The following is a 16481-nucleotide window of genomic DNA, read 5'->3' as shown; positions in this document are numbered from 1 at the left end:
TCCCCTCCGGTCGGGGGCCAGCACCGCCGCCCCGGGAGGTCGAGCCTCGTTCATCATCCGCGCTCGTACGTGAAGTTTCCCCCCCCCTGTGAGAACGGAGAACGCCACCATCTACATCCACGGCCGCACAAACAAACCCATCCGATTGGTCGAAACCGACTCGCGCGGTAGGCCTTTCCCACCGTCTTCCGACCCCACGGAGCTCCCCCGAAATTAGCAGTGGTTTGCTCCAAAATAATTTCACTTAAACCTAATCAGACGATTATTCTTTATCTATTAAAAAAATAGTAGGAAAAAATAGGAAAATTGATCAAATGATTTTTTTTTTTTTTTTTATTCAAGCAAGATATGATTGAAAATCCAATAATAATGATAAAGATTGGCGGCAAATGTTCAGAGGTAAGGAAGACGTGTGTGAAGTCTCTGACTGGCAGTTGTGGTGGAGAGAAGGGGGGGTAAATACCTCTGTTTTAACTGCAAAGCCGGAGCTCAGGAGCCGAGCTTCTTAACTAAACGTCGGTCTCTGATGATCAACAAAGCGCCGGCGTGCTAATTAGCGGGACATGGACGCCGACGCCGCTTCGCCTCCTCCTTCTTCTCCTTTTTTTTTCTTCTTTTTTTTTTCCTCCCTCTTTAGCTTGTTGTCTCTTGGCAGAACCACAAAGCGGCACCTGTTCGCTTGTTACAGACACCACCTGTCAGCAGGCGGGGCGTGTGCACGTGTGTTTCCGTGCACGATTGTGTGTGTGTGTGTGTGTGTGTGGTTGTGCACTGCGCTAACAAGACACGGGAATGACAACAATGGTACCTAAGACGTTTAACTGAGAATGAAGTTGCCGAGGACCAGCGAGCCCCTGTCAGGATTGGATTATTTTATTTGAAATGCAGATTTTTTTTTTTGCAAATAAAAAATGGTAGCTTTGATTTTATGACAATTTGTGAAGGAGGGAGGTCACTTCCTGGCGCCGCACCGCATCCTTGTGACACCACAGTGGAAAAAAAAAAAAACAACAAAAAAACATCGAAGTTCAAAAGACGTTCTTCACTCCATCTTGTCTTTTTTTTTTTTTAGTTTCGGGGATTTTCCTCCCAACGACAGCTTCATTCCTCATTGGGCCTTTTTCCACCTCTGGAGAATCCCCGTCCCTGGGTGGCCAACAGGACACAACAAAGAGGGACGGAAGATAAATCTGGACTTCTTTTTTTTTTGTTGGATTCTCCAGGAGACAGAACCAGAGATCTGGCCCATTTATTATCCACTAACCCCCCCAATTCGTCTTCATTTGGGCCTCACACACACACACACACACACACAGGCTTCAGTGCCTTTTTTTTTGACTGGGGCTCCGTCCACCTCGACCAGCGGTGCCTGGCACCACCCCGATTCTTCCTCTGTGGGGACACTTTGAAGAAATTCCTCTTTGAAATGAAGTTATTTCATTATTTTTTTATTTTTCATTAATTTAATTTGTTTATTTGGTCATTTTTTACGTTTTTTTCATCCATGTATATATGTTGTAATTTGAGTGTTTCCCACCAGAGAGCAATGGAGGGTCATGTTACAAGACAACACTGTTGCATTTCTGGCTAAATTGTTGCTCAGTCGTCAGATTATCACTCGCTAGGGAAGGACTGCGCAACTGTCACCATGGTTACCGATGCTGAACAGACTCAGAGCTCACGATAACCCGACTGGTTGGTCAAACCAACTGAAGATCATGAGAGCGACTGTTTATGTAAACAAACATGGCCGACAAACGTCTGGATATGGCTGTTAGCGTAGCTCTTTGCCCTGTCCTCCATTAGTGTAGTCCAATTTCTCTTTGTCATTTCCCTCTGAAGCTACTTCCTGTGTCCCACCTCCTCTTTTTCATTGGCTGTCGACAGCAGTTGTGCTGATGGTTGGTTTCCAGGTGTTTGAATATGTTTGGGATGGGGTCGACCTCCTTCATCTGTATACGCTATTTAGCCTTTGGGAAGTTGTTGCTCAAGTTATTTTCATCTTTAGCAATGGACAAGCTCCTCTGTACACGAGGTTCGGCAACCCCGTCAAAGGATTAATCACCATTTGCATAGTATTTTACTTTATCCTTGTAGACTGTGCATCACTGTTCAAACTCCCACTACTTCATTGCCGACTAGCTCCGCCAACTTTTGACGCTCTTACCTGTGTCACCATAACACAGTGCTTCTCAATTACTTTCTGTTATGCCCCCCCAGCAAAAGGAAAACAATTCACGCCCCCCCCACTCTCTCCGCCGCGACTGTAAATAATATAATTTGTCTATAAAATTGTTATAAGTACACCTCTGCATAAAATTATATCCGTATTAACATTAAAAAAAAAAAAAAAGAAAGAAGTATAGTTCAATTTACAACAAAGAATAACTTTATTAACATTGTTTTAAGTCTGTAACAGTAAGATTTTAAGTGTTAAGTTTCCTCGTGTCCCGCTGTAGTCACAGTGAAGCCAAGCGCTACATACACTTCGTCATATTTCCATGTCTTAGCTTTTGGGTGACTTTCTTTTGTCTCATTATCTTCACCTCTCTCCGCTTTTCTTTTCATCCCTGTTCAAAATAATATCATGTTGTCTCTTGAGGGTTTGTTTACAGCTATTCATATCGCCTGCTTGGTGCAAAAAAACACCATAGAGCTAATATTCCCTGCGCAAAGTCTGACAATGAGACCGCCACTGCCAACTACTTCAGTGGATGTGCAATTACACTTTATTCAAAAAAGTGAAAAAAAAAAAAAAAAAAAAGTGAAGGACTGCCATAACAAGAGGTGTACTTCATTTTTTAAAATGCAATTCTTCTGATAATCTCATAAAGTTATCACCATCCTGCTGCTTTGTTGGACGGCTTCCTGTTGTTGATAAGATGTGGGTCCACGCGCGCGCACACACACACACACACACACAAACACACACACACACACACACACACACACACACTGGGGGTAGGGGGGTAAGTGATGTTGTTGGGCCGCTGGAGAGTTGACAGAGGTGTTGAATCTCAACTTGAGTCCCAGAAGCATCAGCCTGCGCTCCGCTCATTACTAGGACGGATAAAGTCGGGTTGACTTTCATAATACCGGGGGGGGGGCTCAATTTGAGCTTTTGATCCGGGTCATCAGCAAAACTGTAGGTCAAGGGTGGTTGCCATGGTGATGCATCTTAAATGCAGGGTGCAAAAAGTTTCTGACCCAAAAAATGTATTAGTGCGCAAACAAATGTTGATTCACGTACAAAAGGGATGTGACGCTCTTGAATACAAAGCAGAGTCATCGGCATAGAAACAAAGTTTTCTCGGCTGTCCAGGACAGGGGCTTGCTTTATAAATGCAAAGAAAGCTCTTTTTTGTGGGGTAAAAGTCTGAATTTTTGTCCACCTGCCTTTGAAACCCAAAAAACAGCTAATTTCGATCAATGTTAGCATCGATGCTAACCGTGGTCTCACGGAGGGGCTTTCTATTCTTTGGTTCTTTCCTCAAGCAACCTCTCCATTCACGTCCCTTCTCCGATAAGTGTTCCACGTGTTCGCTCTACGGCGCCAAGGTTCCAGAAAGGTTTCCTGTTGCTGGAAAAGAATTAGCTCAGCACCAATACCTGTCACTATGACTCACCAAACACAAACCAAGGCTTCTCACGTGTGAAAGATCCGAATGGAAAAAAAAAATTGACCTTCAAAACAAAACATCGGAATATCCAAGGGACCATGAAAACAGAGGAAAATGGGATTTACATGCAGCAGGGCCGTGATCATTTTCATGAAACCAGCACATTCCACCTTTCTTTTTTTAGCCTCCCAAGGTTTCACCGAGGCGTCGCGGATCGGTAGCCACCATCTTGGCCCCGCTCCACCGACCCAGAGACGGGAAACAGGTGTCTCCTAAAATGTCCGAGCAGCAAAGTCTTCGCCTTTTCCGCCACGCGGGGAATCTCAAACTCGCCGCGAAGACAGGTAGGAGGACCGGGGATCGGCCCCGCTGCCGACACGACGTGTAAATTTGTCCCTGTCAGTGCGGCGGCAGATTGAGCGTGTCGACGATCGGAAATAGTGTCGGTCCTCAAGGGCCGCTGGCGCTGGTGGGTATTTATGTGGGATTCGGGATAACGGCCGCGCTGCCTGGTCTAAACCCGGGATTAAGATTTAACGCAGATTGAGGGGTCGTGTGAAACGGCTGGCGTGAAATCAATACTTTTGATCTGATCTTGCTTTTCACGGCCTCGTTAGCTCGAGATCTCAGCGTGACAGCGGAGCTCAGGACGCCCGACAGATGTTCTGCAGCCTGGAGGAGCCGGGGAGTTGGTTCGGTTTGGTTGGATCCATTACTTCTGGAATGGAGAGGGAGTTACTTCCTGTTTGAAATCCATTGCAATCATCCTCAACAATGGAAAAACCAGGAATTAGATGTTGACATCACAAACTGAGGAGATCATTTGAGTTTCATTTGTTTTTGTTTTGGTTTTTTTGCACCACAGTGCAGCGAGAGGGTTCAAGATTCTGATTTTGTGGTACACCAGGTTTGCTTTGTGCAGAGTCTCGATATCCACCTTGGTTCTCTCCATGTTCTCCAGCCTGGATTCTCTCCAGGTTCACCTAAAGTCCAAAAATATTCAAGTAGCCGTCGGTGTGAATGGTTGGATGTCTCTTTACGTGGCGTTGTGATTGGCAGCTGACCGGCCCAGGTTAAGACCCGCCTCTCTCCCCCAAAAAGTTGTTATTTTTCACAAAACTTAGAAAACTGAAAGTAAAAAAAAAAAAAAAATATATATATATATATATATATGTGTATATATATATATATATATATATATATATATATGTGTGTGTGTGTGTATATATATATATATATATATATATATTTTTTTTTTTTTTTCTTTTTTAATTTATTTATAAATCAATGGACAATATCAGTTCTATCTGTTAGCTCCTCGTGTTGGCATCATCACTGTGGTGCGATTTGTAATTGCCAAGTTAGCATTAGCCTCTTGGTCGTTCTCTGAATGTTTTGTATTGGCGTGGTGGGAAAGTTTGCACTATCCTCGGAACGCTGCTGGGGTTTTAAAGCCCCGTGCTAATTTTCAACATCCTCCATGTTGTGCTTTAGCATCACAACGCTGGTCAGAACAAGGCTTGGGCGATTTTGTGTCTTTTTGTGGAAACTTTTTTTTTTTTTTTTTTTTTTTTAATTTCTCTGGTTAGAAATCAGCAGTCAGAAATTTAAATGCGTTAGCATCTTTCTTGGATTAGCAGCGGGTGCCGAAATGCTAAATTTGCACCGGCTGTCCGATGCCCCCCCCCCACCTCCACCCGTGCAGGTATCCGATGCGACTTCCTGTCCCGCGGCGTGAATATTTCAAGTCAAAGTATACAGTGCACGCATGTTTTTCTCCGTAACCCGAAGCGGCAGCTGGTCTTGGAGCCCGAGCGGCCGCGTTCTCGCGAGAGTCCGGCATGATTACCAATCTGAGTGATGATTTCCCCTCTACCTGCTAGCTGACCGCCCTTTCTCAGGTCCAACCCCACGCGGCGGCAGCAGCGAAATGTCTGAAATGCAAAAAGCGAGCGATGGCCGATGGCCAAATGGAAGTGCCGGCTTAGCAGAGATATAAACTGTCCCACGCCGCTCGGGCGCTGAGTGATGCGGTGACAAATGCAGCGGGGAGGAACGGAGGCGCGGGGGGCACGAAAAGGACGATGACACAAGCAGCAAAGCATGAGGGCACTAAATATCACTGCTCTGTGTGTGTGTGTGTATGTGTGTGTGTGTCTCACATGCCTTTGCGCTGAGATTGACCCGTTTGGATCGCCAACACGGGATGCGGGTGTCAACGCGAAATGAGATGTAATGCGCGGACGCGTCTCGGCCCACCACCGTAATTCATCGCCATGGCGGCGCCAGGGGGGGCGTGGCCTCACGCTGGCCGGGACCCCCCTACTGACAGATCTGGTGAAGCGCACTGCCTAAAAAGGGAAAAAAAAAAAACTGAGCAGTGAAGTTTTGATGTGATGGGTGTCTTGGCATGGCCAGTGTTGGGCGCTGCTGTGCTCGGCTTCTCTCGTTGGTCGAACCAGGCGAAGACTTGAATCTCTTCCATTTAGATACATTCGGAGAAAACAAACCAAGAAAAGATGGCGCCTCTTTCATTTATGTGTGTCAGAGGCGTTTCAGAGCCCGGTGTCACCAGGGCGTCAGCCAATAAGGGAGCCGCCGGCTTTCGGCCAGCGTCCCGGTGGCGCTAAGGCGGTTAAGGTTTTGAGAACATTTGAATTCAGTTGATCGGAAATGAAAGAGGGGTAAATATTGATCTTTCTGTCCTAATCAGAAGGTTTTTAGTTTCAAGTTTTCGGTGAATTCAATCAGACACAAATCAAAAGCTCAGGATTTTGTTTTTACCTGCATGCATTGACGGCTTGCTACCAGCAGGGGGCAGCAGAGATCCTCTCATCCATCCTCTTCCTCTTCAACCCAAACTTTTACAAACTCTTTTTACTTCATTTTGGCTAGAAAGTTCTTCATGCTTGTATTGTTTAAAAATCCGCAGTCTTCAGACCAGTGTCAGCTAAACCTGTAAAAACATTGTGGTCAAAATGTTTTGTAGTATTTTCATTCCATAAAAACACACATTGCACAAGTTCAGGTGTAAGTACTACTGCTAGTGCAAGGGGGAAAAGTGCAGTACATGTTAATTCTTGGATGCTCAGTACACAGAATTATGTCTTGTACTCCGTCTGTCTGTAATCCATATCAGTCATACATAGTATTATAGTATCCGTAGTACCCTTTCATTTTATAATATATAGTATATAATATCATCGTCAATACTCACTTCATCTACAATATGTATTTTACACATATTATTATTAACTCTAGTAATTCTTACTTTTCTCATAGTCACTATTATGATAGAACCACTGGTACTTTTAACCCCCTGATATTATCTGTGGTATTTTTCAGTGTGGAATATATATTAAAACTGCATTAGCTGAAGTGCTTGTCCAGTACTTTTCTTCGTAAATCACTTGTGTCCTGAAGTATAACATGTATAGATATTGCAGTAATATTACATCTACACTGTAATAGATGATAAACAAAATTTGCGGCCATTTGTGAAGTATTATATTACGAAGATAAACTACTACTATTATGGACTACAAATATGGTGATGATGTATAGTCAATGGTCACGTACAATAATGAAGTAAATGGTAAAGTACACTCATCCAATACTTTTTTATTGTATTGAACGTCAAGTATTGGATCTTAATTAGTTTCACCGTTATTGATCGCATTTAATCGATGAAAATTGATCTTGCCGTGTACTTTATCGCGCACATCTGCCGTCACGTGACTGTCGATCCGGAAGTGGCGCGCCGCCCCCCCCCTCAACGCCGACTGCAGTTCCCCGTTTGGCCGCTAGGTGGCAGCGTCCGGCCGGTTTTGGCTCTCCGGCGGATCTACGACGCTGCGCGTCTATGGCGTGGAATTCCCGCGTGGAAACGAAGCTTATCGATCGGCTTGTTTCAGTTGCGTCGCGTCCCCGCTGATCTTCGACGGATTATCAGTCCTTTCATCGATTAGCACACCGCCGCAGTTGATCGTTTTGTCCTTGAAAACTTAACATTTGATTTGAGTACGTGTGTGTGTGTGTGTGTGTGTGTGTGTGTGTGTGTGTGTGTTTTCACGATACATATTTAATATATTTTATTTCTTGACTTTTTGTTACGAATTTTATGAAACGCTGGAAAATATGACCACAATTTAAAATTGAAATTATCCAATCACAAAAATAATTAAAAACAACACCCGTGTATTGAAAGCAGACAGACTTTATATGTTTAATTTTATTTTTATTTTTTTTAAATAAACATCATCTTATGTGTATTTTAACCTTCTGAAACCTCAAAAACTGGAAACCATTTTCTCTTGAGGTGGAAAAATCTCTTATTAGAGAGAAATTCATGACGTGAAAAATAAAATAAAAAACAAATTCTATGGATAATAACAACGGATTAGGGTGGTTATTACTGTTTAATAATAATCCTTTAACATGTCTCTTTCACTATAATCTACTTGAAGTTCAGCGTGCATTTTATCTATGGATTAAATACAATATTGAATCCAATTGATTGTAAAATCAATTGTTTCTGTATTTTCCTGTTATGTTGATGAAACTATTCAAACGTGCACCGCTGATATTCTGACTTATATCTAGGAGATATACATTAATATCATGGGGTTTATCCGATATTATCAATACACAGTCAACGTGTTTTGGCACCAAATACATACAAACAGATCAAATGGCATAAGCATTCAAATTGGAATAAAACAGAAAGGACACGTTTTTGAAAATAAAGCTATTGTTTTTTGTTTTATTGTCGATGCATCCAACATGATTAGATAAACTATCAAGTAGTAAATGTTTTTTTTTCCATCATCATCATCATCATCATCATCAGTATAATTATTATTCCGCAAAAGGAAGAAAAAACACTGAAACTATTCCCTCACTGACACAAAATATGACACTTTTGTATTTCAAATAAAACGCAGTTCTGTACACGGTAGTGAGAGGACCGCATCTTCAAAATCGGTAGTGTTTCGTAGTACATGCACTCTGAGATATATCTGACTTTTGAAAATACCCCCCTCCCCCTCCATAATGACCGCAGACGAGACAGAGAGAGAGACTCCGGGGTTGTTGGGCGGCGGCGGCGACGTTCCTCCTCTATATTTGCATTTATAGGATATAAAATACGACTCACTGTACATTTAAACATTTCTAAATCTTCCCCTTTAACTCTCCCCCCTTTTCTCTTAGTGCCTCATAAATAGATTTATTTTGAAAGTCACCCCCAAAACCCCAACCCACCTCCTCCTCCTCCTCCTCCTCCTCCTTCAGAAAAATCCAACTTTTTTTTTGTAGTTTTCTCTTGTAGTTCTTCGGAAGTGAACGCCGCCTTTTTTTTAAAAAAAAAAAAAAAAAGAAAAAGTACAAAGTGAAAACAAGTGCGAGGGGTGTTTGTCAGTTTGTGGCCCGTATGTGTGTGTGTGTCTGTGTGTTCGGTGTGTGTTTGTGGTGCTTAATTCCCGGGGATGGTAGGGGGGGAGGTCAAAGGTCACCCCCCTCCGCCAGTCAGTTGTGGGAGGTCATGTGACGCGACAGGTGGTGCCGCTCCCGGAAGGACTCGTTGCAAATGGGGCACTTGAGCTTCTCCTCGCGGCGCCGCTTGACCAGCGGCTCCATGGCGTACTCCTTCTTGTGGTGCGAGCGCATGTGGTAAACCAGGTCCGAGGTCATGCGGAAGGAGGCGTTGCACTTGGCGCACCAGTTCTGCGCCGGCAGGCAGAGCGAGGTGAAGGAGGGCGGCAGCAGCGTGAGCGCCGACGGCATCTGCAGCTGGATGGGGCCCGAGTTCTTGGGCCAGAAGGCGGTGGCGTAGACGAAGGGGTTCTGCTTGGCCACGCCCCCCGGCACCGGGCAGTTGGCGCCCAGCTCGGCGCCCTGGAGTTTGGCGGCGAGGTGGTCGGCCTGGTAGAGTCTGTTGGAGGAGATGGCGTCGCCCACCGCCGGGTGGCAGTCCAGCAGCTTTGGCGGCATCACTAGCGGCGAGATCTGGGAGAAGGAGGAGCGCGACGGCTGGCTGAAGGCGCTCTTCCGCTCGCCGCCGCCGCCCTGCTGGCCGACGGACGTGAAGGCGCTGCCCATGGGGGAGCTCTGGGGCGGCTGCGTCTCCGACAAAACCTGCCGGATGTTGACGTGCTTCTCGCCGGGGCTGCCGCTCCGACGGTCCTTGTTCTCCGAGCCGCCCAGGCTCTTCCCGCCGCCGTGTTTGAGGCCCTGGCCCGTCTTCTTGACCTCGGTGAAGGCGCTGCGCTTGGACTCGCCGATTTCCACCGAGCCCGGCGAGGGGAAGGACCGGTGGTTCTCCTCCAGGCCGTAGACGCCGCGGTAGTTCTGCGCCGACGTCGCCAGCTCGTCTTTGGTCTTGGCCGGCGCCAGGCCGGGCGCCCGGCATTCCCCGCCCTCCGCCTCCGAGAACTTCCTCTTGCGCGAGCTCTCGCTGCAGATTTCCGCCTCCTTGTCGCTCAGCGGGCTGGTGCGGTTGTTCTCCATGTCCCGGGCCAGGTTGTGAAAGTCCGTGGAGGGCTTGGTGGCGTCCTGCGCGGCGCCGAAGCCCTCCGGGCGACCCGCCTTGGGGCTGGTCCGGCTCGGGGCGGCGTTGGGACGGTCGGCGCCGCTCTCCTTGCCGGGCTCCTCCTCGGCGGATGCGGCGCCTTGCAGCCTCTTGGTGCAGCGGAACCTCAGGTGGGCCAGGAAGGGGAACTCGAACTGGAAGCGCTGGCTGCAGTCGGGACACGAGCTGTGGGAGGAGCCTTTGGGGGGGACACGGCGAGGGGTCAGATGTCAGAGGTCAAAGGTCAGGCTCGGCGTCCGGGCACAGAAAAAACAAAACATCCGCAGCATTGAATCTCCTCCGGGTCAAAGATGAGGTTTGTTTAAAGGGAAAGTAACATCTTTGGCTTTAGGAAGAATTTCTCCAAATATATTTATTGCATTTATAACAACATGTACACACACATATATAAATATATATGTATGAAATATTATGAAATATCCTAATATTCTTGACCATTTATAAAAATACATAAATTTCACCAGAAACAAGAGGCAAATTTTTCCCTAAACAACAAATGGGCGTCCCCGCTATTTTATTTTATTTTATTTTATTCTATTTTATTTCATTTCATTGTATTTTATTACATTTTAGTTGTGAATTTCTTTTACTCGATTTTCTTGTTTCCCTCCTTAAACACGTTGTCTCAAGCCGCTGTTCCCGGCACGTCTCTCCTCTCCTCTTCTCGCCTCCACAAACCGTTTTTATTATAATTCAAAACGACATGTTTTGAATTTTTTACTTTTAAAAAAGTGCATATTTCATGAGTTGCAAATAGCGAGGGCCATTTTTTTCCCCCCTAGACAACAAATGGGAAAATATAAAATGAAATAAAATAAAGCATTTCAAAATGTTCTCAGTTTTCTCAAACTGCTGCTCCCCCCCCGCCCGTCTTTCCCCTCCCCTCCGCCGAAACCATTTTTCTTTTAATTCAAAACGACATGTTTTTGAGCTTCTTTCCTTTTTTTTTTTTTTTTTTTTTCGTGGAGGGTTTCACCGGAGTAGAGGGAGACGTCGTGGCGGGAAGTCGGGCGGAAAACGAAGTTAACATTCCTCGGGGCGACTCGTGCAGAATTAAAAAATAAATTAGCAGAACCCAAAAAAGCACAAAGCGAACATTGTCCGTACGTCAATGCACAGCTTTGCAAATGCAACGGCCTTTTATTTAATTTTTTTTTAATTTTTTTTATTTTTCATTTATTTACTTATTTAAATGAAGGTCCTAGATTTTAGTTTTGGACGTCAAAGCGGCGGTGTATTCCCCCCCCCCCACACCCCGTGCAGACTGACCTTTGACCTTGGCGGGGGCGCGGCTGGCGCTGAGCAGCAGCAGGTCGGTGAGGTCCTTGCCGTACCACACCAGCAGCTCCTCGTCCTTCTCGATGCGGCGCAGCGAGCGGTAAAACAGCTGGCCGTTCTTCACGTAGGCCTCCAGGTTCTGCTCCTCCCTGTCCCGGGCCGACTGGACCAGCCGGAGCCACATGAGGCCCTCAGAGGTGCTGTTGGCGGCAGACGTGTCCACCTGAAGCGAGCAAAGAACCGCGGTTTATGACGTCTTTATTCGCGTCTTTCGAATAAAACAAATGCTTAAATCTACGGCACATTAAACACGTGTAATAATCTGGCAAAAAAAAAAGGTTACATTTGAATTCTGATTCCAATCTGACCTACAGAGCTTCCAGTCCAATTAATAAAAATGTCGAATTTATTTTCATAATTTCATATTTAATTTGATCCAGTTCCATTTCACTTTTATTCTTTTTACTACTATCATTATTATTATTATTATTATCATTACTATTTCACAAACCAGTACAAATATTGACAGTCATTAGAGTAGATCATTTTGGATTATTTTTGACTGTTTCATGATTTCCACCATTAGGATGGCAGAAATTTAAAGAAAGCAATTCTAAAAAACATTTTAAAATGCAACAAAAAAAATCTTGTGATATGCATCTATTACTGCTTCGGAGGAGAATTACTTCTAGCCATTTATTACATTTACAATAATAAATGCAAAAAAAAAAAAAAATCACAGCGAAACAGACACACTCAAAGAGCCGACACACACATGCACCAAACCAGCAAAATAAAAAAATATCATAAATAAGAATATGATAAGATATATAACCATATATGTATATATACAGTAATATAAAATAAGTAATACACATGAAACAAGTGGCGTGTGCAGAATCTCCCCTCTCTAGCAATACTACTACTACTAATCCTCATCACGATAAGGATGATGAAAATAACAACAATAATAATAATAATAATAATAATAATGATGATAATATAAACAAATATATGAGGTTGGTGATTGCAATGTATTAGAATGAGAAAATGAAGGATGATGATGATGATGAAGAGCTGCTCACCCTGAAGATGTAGGGCGCCGTGCGCTTGTCGGTGGCCTTGAGCGCGATGAAGGCGATGCTGTCGTACAGCGACGTGTGGCTCAGCACGCACGGGCCGAAGATGGCGTTCTCGGGCACGTCGCAGGTGGTGTACACGCTGGTGAAGATGTCGGTGAGGCACTGCTGCACCGCCTTGGCGTCGCCGTCCCACGTCAGCTTCTGCGAGCTGGACTCCTCCATGGCGCCCACCGGAGAGGCCGGGGGGGGGGGGACGCAGCCCTCCTGCAGCCCGCCGGAAAAACACCGCTTTGGGGAAAATACAGAAAAAATATATTTAAAAAAAAAAAAAAAAAAAATGAAACAAGGTTCAGGCACCGATTGCTTTCATTTAATTTTTATTCCTTTTTTTTTGTTTTTTTTTGTTTACAGCTTAACGGGTTTTCCAGGCTCCGCTGCCGGGAAGTAAATCTCTCCCAGGACAGATTGGATCGGCCAGCTGTCAGCGCTGCGTTCAGGGACCCCCCCTCCTTTTCTCTCTCTCTCTCTCCATCTCTCTTTCTCCCAACCCTTTCTAATTAATTCAAGCCTCGTATTAAGTTCATGAAGGCATCACCTTCAGCATATTAATGTCAGAGGAAGCGGATGGAAGGTGGGGGGGGGGGGGGGGGGTTATCAATTAGATGCTTCTGTCTAAAAAGGTAAAAACACCCACAGATAAAATATGAATAAACCAAATAAATATCTGTTCACTTCAAACTCCTATTTATTTTAATCTGACCGGATTTGGTGTCATTTCAGAATAAAATAAAAAAAACGTTATTTTACGTTTTGGTTTTTTTTTATTTGCAATGATGCTATATTATTATTATCAACTAAATATGTGTGTTTACACAATAGTAACGGGCCTGTGACGGATCCTCGAGTGATTTTATTATTTTTTATTTGTAAAGGTGGAGAATCCAAATCCCACATCTGTGTGACGTTTCCTCTCAGGCCTGAAAACATGCCGTCAACATTGTCTTTTTTCCATATTCATATCCATATTTTGTTTTATTAACACCGCGCAGCGCCGTGACGATCCAACGGTCCTCACTTATTTCTATTTCAAATGATTATCTATTCTATTATTGTGTTTTATTCTGTTATTACACGCTAATTACTAGTTAATTACGCTTTTTTTTTAATTTAAAAAAAATCAAGAGCGTGTGTGTGTGTGTGTGTGTGTGTGTGTGTGTGTGTGTGTGTGTGTTCAGTGTTTGGTTTCGTTTTTAATTCCCCCGACCCGGACCCGCCGTGCACGCCGGTTCCGGCCCCGCCGAGCTCCGGCTTCCGTCGCTTCATTTCCATAATCCGCCCCCCCACCACCACGACACACACACACACACTCTCTCTCTCTCACACACACACACACACACACACGCCGTCATTAAAGCAGCGCCGGTCGCCTAATGACTCGGATCCCGCGGACCTGCACCTGGTGCGCGCAAGAAACCGGAAGTCTGTATATCGCAAATCGATATATATTCATATATATATCGATACGTGTATTGACCTGCGATATAAAAACACCTACGAATACTTCGATAGCAAAATTATTGATTCATTATAAAAGCGCCTCCAAGCCCGAGTTTGTATAAAAAGGTTTTTTAAATTGTATTTTTCGAGTTTTCGCTCATTCATTTTTTTTTAATTTATATTATTAGAACGTGATGTGTTTTTAATTTCACTTTTACGACATTTTCACGGATTTTTATTCCGGATTTACGAATAAATAAATTCAAAAATCCTCCCCAAATTGCCGCGAAGCAAACAAAAACGCCGAAAGTATCCGGACACGTTTGATCTTTCTATTTTAAAATTTGAAAAACTTTATTTAAAAAGAAAAATAAATTTTGTCGGTCCTTTTTTTCTGCCTCAAATCCCGCAATTCACGCAGGAGCGCGCGGCGGGGCGAGGACGCGAGTCCCCCCGCGCGCGTCTGCGGCTTCCCTTTTGGATATTTTCGAGAATGCATGTGTGCGTGTGCGTAGAGGAGCTGTGGGGTATCAGCACAGACGGATAAACACACACACACACACACACACACACACACACACACACACACACACACACACACACACACACACTCATATTTCGGAACAACGGGCGGTTATGAACGTCTTGAGGACGCGGACGCCGCTCAGGTTCCGGTGCGCGCACGAGCACGAAATCCTTTTTTTTTTTTTTTTTTAACCTCCACGTGTCTTCAATCGGCGGGAAACACCGGAACCGGGAGTGAAGCGTGTGCGTGTGCATGTGTGTGTGGGGGGGGGGAGAATGGACGCATCTAAAGGTGGATGAAACGTTTTTACGCATGTGTATGTGTGCAATGTGTGTGTGTGTGTGTGTGGGGGTGTGTGTGTGTGTGTGTGTGTGCGTGGGGGGGGGGGGGGGGCGTGGAGCCCATCTGCTCGAGCCGTGGAAGTGTCCTAAATCAGCGGCGGGAAAGAAACATCTGCGGGTTATTTGTTTTCCGCACGTCGAGGAATCGAGCAGAAAATCTCCTCTATTTGTTTACCTCTAAAAACAAACAAATAAACAAACAAAAAATAAATAAAACAACCCCCCCCTCCCACCCCCACGCAGCGCCGAGACGCTTACCTTCTTTCCACCGGGGAAGAAGACAATAATAATCCACAAAAGCGGGTTACCGGGGCGACGCAGCGACTTGAAGTAAAATAAAAAAAATAAGAAAAATATGATTTCACTTCCGGGAAAAAAAAAACAATAAAAGCCACTGAAGGGGGGGAGAAAAAAAAAAGCCGGGGGGGTTATCGGTCAGTGCGCGTCCCCCCCCCGGTGCGGCGGAAGAGACGTTGCTTCTGCTGCTGCTGCTGCTGCTGCAGGACGCGGGGACGCGGACGCGGACGCGCGGACGGTCGGACGGGCCCCGGTGCTCTGGCTCACTGGCGCACCGACGCACACGTTTTGTTTGCGGCACATAATCCGGCCAATGAGGCGTGTCACTCCGCGTCTCCTCCTCTTAACTCCTCACTGGCCGCCTGTCACCGTGCGCGATTTATGGAAGAGGAGGAGGAGGGGGTGGAGGGGAGGGTTGGAGGGGGGGGGGGCTAAAGACCCCCTCGCTCCTTATTATTATTGTAATTCCAATCAAAAGGCTTGATGGCTGCATTAGAATGAAGAGGCGTTCAGGGACGCGCGGCGGGGGAAACGGATTTAAGAGCAATTTTTTTTTTTTTTTTTGTTTTGAAAATTATACATTCAGGAAGACTTCTTGAATACATCTTGAAGTTCAATTGTTTGTTTTTTTTTAGTTTATTTCTTTTTTCTTTTTCTCTTTTTTTTTTTTTATTCTTTTTTTTTTTTCTTGTGTCCGCAGCGCCGGGGCGCCCGGGCAGCTCCAAGCCGCCCTCCGAGCTCTATTTCCGGGGCAGAGCGCGCCGAGCGTCGCGGGCGGTGAACGCGGCTGCCTGCAGTACCGACGGTTGCCGATAGGGGGCGCCAGTGTATAACTCGCACGTCGGCCGGGGGTTTGTTAACGGACAAGCGAGCGGAGCTTCAGGTGCAGCTTTGTAAATGTTATGTTTGTTTTTTTTTTGTTTGTTTTTTAAATTTAATTAATGAATTTATTTTTTCATATTTTTCACCGCAGGCTCATCCTGCAGTAGCTTTGAAATATTTCAGTGAAGATGAATGTCAACAATACCAACACCATAAACACCTGAGACGCTTTGCAGCTGCATTACACGGCATCATTCAAATATTTTTATTCGGTACAATGTGATAATGATTCCATCATGACGATTGAAGCTCATATTTCTTGAGCCTTTAAAAATAATACATTTTTCACAAAAGCTTTTTCTGATGTTGCTTTTTAAATGAATGATTTTTCAAACCTGTTTAACATCTTTTTGCGTTCGGAAACACAGA

The 16481-nt window shown here is 45.0% G+C and overlaps 1 protein-coding gene across 1 annotated transcript; it reads right to left on the bottom strand.

Moving 5' to 3' along the window:
- Positions 1-8366: 8366 nt before the first annotated feature.
- On the bottom strand, positions 8367-15322 carry prdm8b (PR domain containing 8b). Its single transcript, XM_086169459.1, has 4 exons — positions 15192-15322; positions 12573-12857; positions 11479-11710; positions 8367-10387 (listed from the first exon to the last, which is right to left on the bottom strand). The coding sequence occupies exons 2-4, from the start codon at positions 12789-12791 to the stop codon at positions 9147-9149; spliced, it is 1692 nt and encodes a 563-aa protein (XP_086025585.1). The 5' UTR covers positions 12792-12857; positions 15192-15322; the 3' UTR covers positions 8367-9146.
- Between the last annotated feature and the right edge of the window lie 1159 nt (positions 15323-16481).

The sequence above is a fragment of the Fistularia commersonii genome, chromosome 22 (assembly GCF_037954325.1).
Source record: "Fistularia commersonii isolate RoL2024-O1a breed Wild chromosome 22, RoL_Fcom_v1.0, whole genome shotgun sequence".
Classification (NCBI taxonomy): domain Eukaryota; kingdom Metazoa; phylum Chordata; class Actinopteri; order Syngnathiformes; family Fistulariidae; genus Fistularia; species Fistularia commersonii.
Note: the sequence above shows the minus strand (reverse complement) of the source record. Positions and strands in the feature narration are given on the sequence as shown.